Source organism: Acartia tonsa, chromosome 3 (assembly GCF_053477335.1).
Source record: "Acartia tonsa isolate MP-2025a chromosome 3, ASM5347733v1, whole genome shotgun sequence".
Classification (NCBI taxonomy): domain Eukaryota; kingdom Metazoa; phylum Arthropoda; class Copepoda; order Calanoida; family Acartiidae; genus Acartia; species Acartia tonsa.
Window position 1 is genome coordinate 25,823,715 of NC_137262.1, and position 12,303 is coordinate 25,836,017.

At 27.8% G+C, this 12,303-nt stretch overlaps 1 protein-coding gene across 2 annotated transcripts in view; it reads right to left on the minus strand.

Moving 5' to 3' along the window:
• Positions 1-12,065, minus strand: part of LOC145313736 (neural cell adhesion molecule 2-like) — a 41,915-nt gene extending 29,850 nt beyond the window's left edge. Inside the window, exons 1-3 of one of the 2 annotated variants that reach the window (XM_080153300.1) lie at positions 11,875-12,065; positions 9,297-9,379; positions 9,065-9,106 (exon numbers count right to left, since the gene is read on the minus strand). In XM_080153300.1, the coding sequence (XP_080009426.1) occupies positions 9,065-9,106; positions 9,297-9,374 (120 nt within the window). In that variant the 5' untranslated portion in view covers positions 9,375-9,379; positions 11,875-12,065. The remainder of the gene's footprint in view (positions 1-9,064; positions 9,107-9,296; positions 9,380-11,874) is intronic. The other variant, XM_080153301.1, reaches the window with a different exon arrangement.
• Positions 12,066-12,303: the final 238 nt, after the last annotated feature.

Genomic DNA, 12,303 nt, shown 5'->3' on the forward strand with positions numbered 1-12,303 from the left:
TTTACTTTTACTAAATTATCTTTTTATTTGTCATATATTCGTACATTTAAATAAATGCTTGAGTTGAAACTTAACACAAACTCATTATATTTGCACACATAATGAAAATCATAAAAAATTTAGAAAATTTTTTGTAACAATTGAGAAGCACCAATTCCACATTAGGTTTTCTTACAGATGCCAAGTATTTCAACTTTTTTACCTACACTGCTAAACTAATGAAACTCTTAATAATGGAAAGGAAAATAGTTTGAAAATTAGATATTTCCTCTATAGCTTAGAGGTAGAGAAAATTAGAATATAAATAATTCAAAAAGAGAAAGATAATAAATATGAAACTCAAAATTTAATATCTAATAAAAAAACTGTATTTTCAAAAAAAACTTTCCCTTTCTGATAATGATTTTCAATCTAATGTTAATTTTCATTTTTATAAAATTCGTTAATCAGGTTTAATTTGATATGCTAATTTTTACATGCTTCATGTTAAAATTTTTTTGAAAAATCCTTATTTTAAATGCTAAAGCACTCTAACAACTCTATTATAAGAAAACAGACTGGGAAAATGAGATAAAAATAAGATTTTCTTTTAGATTGATGCATTCTTTAACCTTTTTCTCCAACCCTTTATTTTCTATATTGCACTAATTCTTTACATTTGCCTATCTATCATACTTTATCTCATATTATTTAATCTATTTCAATTCTAATTATAAAACTAATGTTACTTTTTAAAAGCAAAGCTTTTCTATAATTAGGATAGGTCCGTCCGTCCGTACGTCCGTCCGGAACGGATAGCTTTTTTCGCTAATTTAGGCATGTTAGAATTGTCCTATTGATTTCAAACTTTGCATAGTGATTCCTGTAGTAATTAGGTACGATTTAGATAGCGTAGCAACTCTATAATCATTACCAAAATGCCCGTACGTTCATTTTAAACATGTTGATTTTTTTTACTTTTTTAACAACAAATTTTTATGTGATCTAATAATCCGATAATCTGATTTTTGGTATACTGATTCCTGGGACAACAAAGTTCAATATTATAAGCGAAGCAACTCTATAATTAAGTCCTAAAAATGTAAGTATGTCCATAAACATTTTTCTGTATCAAGCAGTTTTTCAACAATTTTACTTACAATTTTGCTTCGACATTTATACATTTATATTCTGATTATTCAGTTCTGACACTATACAAGTGTTAGTGTCCGTTTGTCCTACCGTTTCAGTGCTTCGCTTTTATGGATGTTGTCATCCTTGTTAATCTATATTTCCATCTCTATATAATAGTTATAACTTTCCTGTACCTCTCTATCTCTATAAATCTAGTTATTAATCTGTTTGTCTTTCAATTTGTTATAAGTATATAAATCTGTATTATTTTCTATTATCTGTCTATCTATCCATATCTACAAACATAGAACCACTTTCTTCTTATCCTGTCTCAATACTTTGCATTGTTTAGTTTTTTCTTCTTCTAATATTGACCTAATTTCTAAGTCTAGTTATTGTTTTACATACACAATGCAAATACTGTATAGAAAATATAAAGGTAGCCTTTAATCTATCTCTCATATATTATTGTAGCTAATCTTTTCTGTAATCAAAAGATCCAAGTAGCTGAAACTATCAACGTTATCACTAATTTGATGTTCAGTGAATTTTGTATTATGAAATACCATAATACAAAATTAATGGTGAATTATTAGAATAATTGTTAAATGAAATATATGGATGCCATATTGGATCAATTTTCACTTCTTTAACAAAAACCTACATAAAAGAAGTTGCAAATTGGTTATTTATCATCATTTCTTGATTTAAATTGTTTTGACTTTTGACAATCTATTAAGACATAAACATATTGGAATAAATTTGTACTTAAAAGTATAGCTAGCAATCAAATGGTATTCAGTTATCCTATCAAAATATCAATGTTCAATTTTGAAGGTTACAAAAATTTGCATATTTATTTTGCATTATTCATTCTGTAAATCTGTGCTGAACTAGCTTTAAAAGCAATGTCAAATTCAGATATATACACACACAACATTCACAGAGAATGATTTGATGAACAATTCAACTACATACAGCAGCAGCACAAGCAGTACCAGTGTGTGCATATTTACTACATGCTTCTCAACAATTATATATCCATATATTGTGCTTCCCATTATATGAAACATTCATATCAACATTGCATTTAAATTGTCAAAGAATTTCATTAAAAAGTTTGCAGCAATTCTTTAATCTTGCATTCCAATGTACATATTTTCCTGCATCTGTTTGTTGTATCTCTTTAGAAACATAAATATGTCTTGGTTTTCCTTTTTTCTTCTAATTAGGATTAGTACAAAAGTACAGGGGACACATTTTTTTCGTTTCTTTTTAAAAAAAAGTTATGTTTATGAATTTGGAAAATATACGATTATCTAAGAATATTTTCTAACAATTAATATTTACTTCAGAACTGTTATTGATAAAAAATATTATTTTATTAAGTAAAATACTTATTGCCCGTTGCTAACTTAATAAAACTAGAGTTTTTACCTACACATCATTAGTTGTACTAGCTAAGTTTAACAAAGTGTAATAATAATAAAGAAGAATTGTCTATAACTTGCTTTCTATTTGGATTTAAAACTTTCATTTATGTAAAAAGAAAACAAAAAATCAAATTGTTCAAATATGCTCTGATAACCTCCAATGATATGTATTTTGCAGAAGATGCTGACAAAATCTTTTGTTTTTCTCATTCTTTTCAGATAAAATTGTATCCTTGTGTTCTTTCAAAATAATGAGAATAAATACATTGAATAAAGTTAATAGTTTTATCAATTTGCAATTATAACTATATTTAGCTACAATATTTAGAAAGAATGTTAATATTTCTCAACCCCTACACATCTTAGCATGTAGCAGATAATAAAGATAACAAAATTGACCCAGATATGTCTTTAAATAATCCAACATCTTAATTTTACAAGAAGGGGAAAGGGCTGTAGAAAGAGTAAAAAGAAAGAAGATTTAATAGAGCATTATCTTAAAGATGTCTCTTTACTTAATTGAGTTAATGGTTTCTTAAATACACATTAGATAGCAGATATGTACTCAGTTTCCATATCAACTTCATATGGACCATTTTTTAAAAAATGCATTTTTAAAATTCATACAATAAAATATGCTAAAGTACAATCATATTTTTTGATTTTTTGAAAACATTGGCTTTTACATCTCTTTTACACCCCCCCCCCCCTAAAAAATATTGTCTATATCAAATGAATCACTGCCATATGTGTTCACATTCTGTATTTATATAAAGACAAAAAGAAGTCTAGAATCCCCAAAGGAGACAGGAAATATATATATTGTTAAAACTCAAACAAAAAGTAAAACCAGAGTTTTATAATAGCTTAACATGAAATACAGCATGTTATAACATTTTAATGCTACATTTATGTTAGTAACATGATTTATAGGTTCCATGACACAAAAGAAAAATGCAATAGCACTTTAAACCCATGTATATATCATGATATAAACTTGACTTACATTTTAACATTTATATTTTGAAAAAAAATATTAATCTAAAGAATTATAATGTTAATATTTAAAAATAATGATTATGTAATCCATAGTTTTTTATCATCCCAAAAATAAAAACAATTTATCTAATATAAAATTAAGTTCAAGATATCTAGATAGCAAGAAAGATATCCAGATAGAAACTATCTTACTGGAAGCCTGGATACCAAAGCTGACTGCAGTAAATTGATTACTTGTATTATGTTCAATAATCCTCATCAAATTCAATTATAGTTCTACATTTCAAATGCACCTAGAAATTTTAAACTTTCTGCTTTTAAAACTGCTCAATAAATAAAATAGCAAATATTTGATAATTATGTTAATTGTTAAAATCTGATTTTCAGATAATGAAAACTAAATTATCAATCTGAAATTAATAGGGGTACTGCCATTTACACATCAACCAAATTTAGAGTGAATGTATTTTCGCCAGTGCTATTCAAAAGTATGGATGTATTTCCGGCAAAATGAATTTTGACTGAATAAATTACAATAAAATCGATTCTCCTAGCATTTCATCTAAACATTTTGCCAAAATTACATCCACTGTAAATTTGCTGGGTGTGTATGTGCCATTGACCAAATTTTTTCTTTATCTTAATTATTTGTTACCCTGCTGGAACACTTTTTGGAATTGGTTTGCTGGTTGATAGAGTTGCTGCACTTTCTCAACGTTTCATTGCACAAAATGAAAGCTATATATTTTACAAGATAAAGATACAAAAAAAAACTTTTGGGTCAATAGTGATTGTAAACAGTTTAGTGAGAAAAAATATGTTATAAATTAATCAGGAATAATGACAAAGAGCGAAGATACTGGTAGCAAAAGCTTAAAACTTAAGATGATTAATTCAAAAAATGATTTCTTGGTTCCAACTAATGGTGTCAATATTTTCAACTATTAAACTTTTACTTACAAAGGGGTAATTTTGTTTTTCATCATTTATTGTACATATTCTTAAGATTATAATTATGCTGTGCATAAAAGTACACAAAGTTTCAAAATTTAAAATAGAAAATGTACTACACAGATCTATTCAAAATAAAAGAATAGAAGCAATGAATTGTAAAAATAAAATGTCTCTTTCTGTTTAAACACAGTTTAAATTTGTTGGATCAATTGTTGAAGGCCGTTAACCCCAGGAGTTTAAGGACTGTTTGTTTTATCAAAAATAAGATATATAAAATTGCTTGTAAAAACAAGAGATGTTTGCAAATCCAAAAATGCATGATACTTTCTTAGTTATCTAGCCTTCAAAAATCTTAAACAAAATAATAATCACCTAATTCTATTTTTTTTTCGGCTTTTAAGTAACTCTTTAACATTTCACATTGTATAGTCTATTCTTACCTTTACGTAAAAGGCGATTTAGAACAACGTATGAATGTGACCATCCCTCCATTCCTGAACTTACCCTTTCTTTCGGTTGACTAAGCATTATAGACATTTGAAATGGTATTTAAAGATGGATAGATAAATATCGGTTTCTCTACTTCCTGCTTCTAACCTTTTTTTCCATTGAAAAAAAGTATTACATAATCTTACATATTTTTTATTCAAATTATATGGCCGTCCTATTATATAAGTAGTAAGGTTTTTTGTCTTAAGCTTAAGATCTCTATTACTACTGAAATGATTAGGTTCTCTATCTTTAATAAGCTTCACATAGGTCATTTGAATGTTCTTAGCTATTTCATTTTCAGCTTTCAATACAGAGTCGCAGCCGAGGGTGTTTAATAATATATATTGTTATAGAGTCTATAGATTTTTTAAAAAAAGTAACACCTCCAGTGTCCCTGAGTTTTATAGACAGTTCAAGTGTTTAGATCCTAATAGTCCTCCACAATAAAAGTATCTAAACTATTCCATTTTAGATTTACTCGCAATTCAATTCCATTTATATTTATTTACTTTTTGGGAATAAATCGGAAAACATAAACGAATTATTTTGTATTTACTATTTCAATAAAAATAATAGTTATAATAAGATATGGCTAAACTAAAACCAATTCACCATAAAACAAAGACATAAAGATAAAAATTTTAATACGTACATATCAAACGTTATTATTTAGTCAAACTGCCCTAAAAACAGGTGATACACACACTTCAATAAACTTAAGCGAGCACAAAACCCTCAACCCAATCTTTGAGAAATAGATTGAAACTAAGGGGTATGCGGAATTATTTTCTTGATAATATAAACCTTTTAGAGGATCCTAACCATACGGTGCCTATATCTGTAGTGCCTTAACCTTGCAATGCTTCTCTTTACATAATATGAAATAACCTAACCTAAGCTTATGTTAAGTAAAAACACACGATAAACTTTTTACCCTTTTATTTTTAATGAATTTCTAAATAAGATAGGTTTTTTTTCGTACTCGAAAGGTCATGTTAAGGGATATTACCAAAATTTTTTTTATGCAATTAAACTGGTAAAAATAAGCGACTGCCGAGCCCTGCTAAATATAATGAAATAATAATGTTATATCAATACAGAGTAATGAGATGTGATTACCCAGTAATTACTAGTAATTGATAAAGTAATATAAACTTTGTAATACAATATGAACAACTCAATATATATGTTATGTTTTTGTTTTTCACGGAAAAAGAAAACCAAAAATGTGTTATCAAAGATTGTTAAGTGTAGTGGGATTGCATTGTTCCAAAAAAGCCAGTCATACATTTTAGTTTAGTCAATCGAAGGATTGGTTGTTTCTGATTTTACTCAATTTGAATCGTCAATGGACCATCTATAATCTAGTAGCCAAGAATGTTAGTGTATTAGTAAACCATGCGGGACACTAGCCTAGCCGGGCACTTCTAACATTCTGACTTTATCCAACCTAACATAATTGAAGAACCAAATAAGTTCTTCTGTGGTCCAGATGCAATATTAGGATAACCACCAATATGCTTTTTTTCTATTTTAGTCCATTTCCTTTCTTCGTGTTTTGTTTCAGATGGTGAGTAATATATACTCAATATTGTATATTGAAAAAAATGTTATAATAACAAGGATGACAACATCCAAAGAAACAGAGCATAAAATCATGGAGAGTCAAATGAATACATGCATATATGTCTTAATGACCGACAGACCAAGTAAATTATATTCTAGATGATTATTGGCCTAGGAATCTTTGCTACAACAAAAACTCCGTTATCTAAGATGGAAGTCGAAAGAAAAAGTTTTCGACATACATACGGATGTATATTTCAAATCATTGAGTAGCTTCGCTACGAAAAGTAAAGAAATATATATATATATATAGTTTTTTTTTCTGAAGGAAATATTGACACATCTGCCACTCTAGGAGTATTTCTTCATAACAGCTTATAAACATATTAATTATTACATATTTTTTCTTAATTTTTATCTATTTTTTGTCATTTCATATTTAGCCCTTAAACAATTGCAAAACTAATGTACAGCCTTTTCAGTTAACCTAATATTTGCTTTTAAAAAAGGTGTCATTCTTGTTTCCTATGGATACCATGCTGTTTCACACATAGAAAACAATAAGGAAAAATGTTAGAATATTTGAATAAACTAAACTTTTTGTCTCTTCGTTTTTATTGAAATTTTATAACATCCTATTATGCATATAAAATAATAAGAGTATTTTGTCTGTAGCTTAAGATTTTGATAACTACAATGTTAATGGAGTTCTCCCATTTAGGAGAGCTTCTTAATGGTCCTAGGATAGTTTAAGGCTATTTCATTTTTAGATTTGTTCTTGAGATGCGTTTTTTCAGCAATTACCTCCCTTTCCAATACAGATCATCTAGATTCTAGGGGCGTAACCACTAGTTTTATAACATAGTGTTAAGTCTACGAATCATCATTTTCGGTTTAGCGGATTTACTTGAAAATAATTGAAAGATTTTCCTTAAGTCTGTCTAGTAGTTTTAAAGTACGTGCTATATATTTATATTAGAATTATACTAGATAGATATTCAGCAGGTTTTATGATTGGAACAGATGAAGTTTTTTGTCTGTAACGAAGGATCTCGCTAACCACTGAACATATATGGGTGTTTACAGTGAAGCTACTTAAGTCCAGGATAGGGTTTTAACCTGTTTTGGGGAGGGTACCTCCACCCTCAAAAGAGAAATCTCACTCTAAAAAAAAAATAAATAATTTACATTCTAAAATAACTAAAGTAAAATCTGGAGGGTTAATTTAAAACCCCTCCACCGTAAGTGCCCCTAAAGCCTCTAGGGGCGAAACCACTAGCTGCTAATATTGAATAAATGACTAATCTAATACACAAGGTGTAAGATGCATTACTATAAAGACCTTTCACTATGAAAAGATCAATAATTATGTTATATGCTTTATATGTCAATTGCAGAGGGAAAACTAATCATAATTCTTTAGAGCAAGGTGTATTGTAAAGTACGAACTTTTTATAAAAACGAGGAAAAGTTATTATTAATAAAAAAAATATGTTTTTTTTTATTGAGACAAACATTCTATAGAAAAGAAAATTCAAGTAAAAAAAATTAAATTTAAACCAGTTTGTAGTAGAACAAAACTGGTTATGATAATTATTTTAATATTTGTGAATTATTGTCTGTAATACGTTGCAATGCATGATTTTTCAGTATGGTTGAGAACTGGTTCTAATCCAGCGGATGTCAATCGGTTTCAAAGCCCTACTGGAAAAAAAATACCGATTCCAATGATGTTTAAAATCGCTAATTTCTCTAAAAGATTGTCATACATGGTTATTTAAACAAAAAAGTTAATTTTGGGTACACATTTCTTTATTCCAATAAAATTCACTTTTATGGAATCTGTTATTCCTGTTTTTTTTTATTTTCTCAGTAAATTTATACAAACAGATTTCAATTATGAAAAACAAAGTTAGTGATAACACACAACCCAAAATTAGTGGTATTCAAATAGTTATTGACTAAAATTAAATAATACACAAGCACAATTTTGTTAAAAACATTTAGTAAAACCAAAACTATCAAGAATTGTGAAAAGTTGTCATATATTTTGGATACTCATAAAGGGAGAGGTAGGTTTCTGGTAAAATCCGTAAAGGATATGTGTTATAAGTTAAAAACAGTAGTAGAACGGTAAAAATTTATGTTAACTTAAAAAAAAAATTTCTATAGTTCTTTTCAATACACACACCTTTACGGATTTTACCCAAAACCTTCCTCTCCCTTTATTAAAAAACTTTCCTCATTCAAAATAATAATAGAATTAATATGGGCAGGAAAAAATTTGTCGTCAATTTAGGTTGCTAATTTGGTCAGTTCGTTCATCCAGTAGGAAGTAAGGGGATGGGGTAAAAGGAGTGAAAGGGGGGTTATTTTAGCTTGCTGCGAGTATCACTTTATTAGAGTAGAGAAAAATATGGTGCAACATCCAAGTAATAATACATCAATTGAAGATTTAATTAGTGATTTGAAAACGGTTAGTGAAATAAAACTAATATAAAACCTACTTTATTTCCTGTCACCCCATAATTGAATACCATTGGAAGGTTCTAGATATACATATTATAAACATTCTAAGCTTTTTTCTATCTTTTTTAAGTAACAATTTTAATTATCTGGTTCTAATTTACTCCCAAAAACTAAATGACGATATAATGACGTTTTTGTTTTGTTCTATCAAACCCCACAAAATATTAAGTACCCCTGCGGGTGGGAGGGATGGGTTGCAAGTGGTCTAACCTGGTCTGGAAGATCTGGCACGGCTTCACACCAAACACAGAACAGAAAGAGAGTGTGCAGCAGGTATCTTCTCATCATAATATCTAGATACATTGAATAATACAGAAAGAGAGTGTGCAGCAGGTATCTTCTCATCATTATATCTAGATACATAAAATAATACAGAAAGAGAGTGTGTAGCAGGTATCTTCTCATCATTATACCTTGATACATAGAAAAATACAGAAAGAGAGTTTGAAGCAGGTATCTTCTCATCATTATCTTCTCATCATACAGAAAAAGACTTTGCAGCAAGTTTCTTTGTAACATTATATATATATATACAAAGATAAATACATAGATTTATAAATTGATTTAAACACAGAATAAAAGTAGATTTTGTAGTAAATATATTCTCATCATTATTACTAGATACATAGAATCAACTACGCGGTAAGATCAAAAAAACTCTTTGATGCTAGGATCGCAACCGCTAGTCTATATAAATAGAATAATAAATAGATAGATTAATTCAGCAATATAGACACAGAGTAATAATGTTAATGTTAGAATACATAGCAGGTTTCTTAGTTACAGAGGATTAAAACATTAATTAAATTTTAGAATGAAGATAGAAAGATAGATATTTATATGTCTAGCCCCAAAATCCTTGGCATAGAAGATTACATCCAATTATAGTATTTTCCTCCCCAACTCTCAGGATTTTATGTTCAGACAATAATACTAATTTTGTAGAATAGCGAATCTATAAATATATACGTTCGTTTTTAACAGTACTACATATATACATACGTCTGGAATTACAATATGTATAATCATAAAAAATATGATTTTTTGTATAATTGCTAGATTTCATGTCTTATGACATAAATTGCACAAAAAATGGGCACATGAATTGTCATATTATGTGATTTATTGACATTGCTTGACAAAACTGTCATCTGTGCCCTTTCTGTACTAGAATTTTTCTTTTTTTCAAATATCACTTGTATGGATTGTGAAAAGTAGTAATGGATGAAGTAGGATATTTTACGTCTCAACTAGTTTACTAATGGCTCAATGGTTATTTCTGGTGTTTTAACGATGTAAATTGAAATTTTAGCATGTTGTTTTGAATTAATGTTTATTTGACTTCAGAAGAGCATTTAATTCCTTATTTTTAAATCAATTTTCAAGCAAATATAATTCTTAAATTTAGTACTAAAATACAAGTTTAAGATAATAATTTTTTTTCTTAATCTTTAGACGGATTTTAAATTATAAGATATTGGTACAAGAAGTTCACAAAATGGTACTAAAAGTCTATTTCGTTGTATAAATTGTCGATATTTCGTTGTCGTTATTTCGTTGTATAAATTATGATTATTATGTAATATCAAGTGTTTTTTAACTTAAGAAAAACATATCAGTATATGTCTAATTAAATTTAAAGCTATAAAAATTTTACAATTCAATAACAAAATATAAGTTTAACACCATCTTTTTTAAAAATCTCTATATTGTTTCATAATTATGAAATATTAGCTTAAAAATCAATTGAGAAAACATCAAATTTCTTTTTTTTTGTAAAAATGCGGGAAGAAAATTGTTGGTTGTATAATAAACTGAAAGTTATGAGCCTGTAAACTCGATTGTGGTATTGCCTGGATGTTTATATGATACCACTTGTATCATATGTATGCAAAATAGATATTAACCCTACTTTGAGATTAAAATATTTTATAAATTGTTTTTGACTTAATTAATAAAAATAGTTTTTTTGTATTATTAAAAGTTGTTTAAAACTATTAAATATAGAATAGAATATAAGATTACATATAGCTATTATACATATGTAATGAATAATAGATAGATATAACTAGATAAATAATTAAACTATGAGGCCAAATACTTTAGAGGCAATGTGCGAAGCTTCAAGTAATGATAAATAAATAATAATTTACCCTATCTGATAGAGTAGTTTTAAGGTAGTATGCTAAAAATTTATATTTTGGGATTTTTTTTTCGCAATTTATTTGCGTAGATTATAAATAAAGCAGATCGAAAAATATCAAAATATATTAAATTTTGCAGCACTTTATGAAGCTCAGACAAAAACATGTGACAGAAACGTTTAATACACTATTCAAGGATGTGTTAACCAACTTACTAAATGAAAGGACGGACAGGAAATGCCTGATTATAGAGTAGCTGCGCTACTTTTTAACGTCTTATTGTAAAAGTAATTGAGTGGAGATTGTAAAATGATAGATAATAGCAGAGCAATCAATACGGCTGTAACAAAATATAGAAAAAAGGATAGATAGATGGAAAATATTGAGATAGAGAGACATATTTGCATGGATATGTAGATCGATTTATATCAAGACTAGCGGCTGCGCTCATAAAATCTTGGGACTATGTATTCAAAGCTGTAGATAGGGGACAGAAAAAGAACTAAAATTCAACTCAAGGATCAAACCTAAAATTTAAATTTCTGGCCCTCACTGGTTTAATCGATATGATTTTTAATTTTAATATCTTCGGAAAGCTATCTATAATACAATGCATGAATAACTATTATAAAAGTAAATCTTACCCTTTTTTTCTAGAACTATGTAACAAAAAATTTCGTTCAAAACTCTTCTTTTTCCATAATTCAAAAAATATAGACTCTTTGAATGTATAGAATATATTTACATTACAAATAACTAGAACTTTCAATTTTCCTTGATTTTTCTGTTCACAAAAAGTTCACATAACCATTTTGGAGACCATTTTATTATTTAAATATCTGAAAATAGAAATAAAATTGAATAAACATTAAAATCTTAACATCAAGAAGAATACAATAAATTCAAATACAGTAGTACAATTAAAAAGCATGTTTTTTTTGTGTGTTTATACTCAAAAAGGACAGCGGACATTGGACTGTAAATTACACAGGTACCCAAAGTTTTATAACTACGTTAACTTATACGATGGGTTAAAAACTTGGGCACTATTATTAGATTGTGATTGGTTGCCT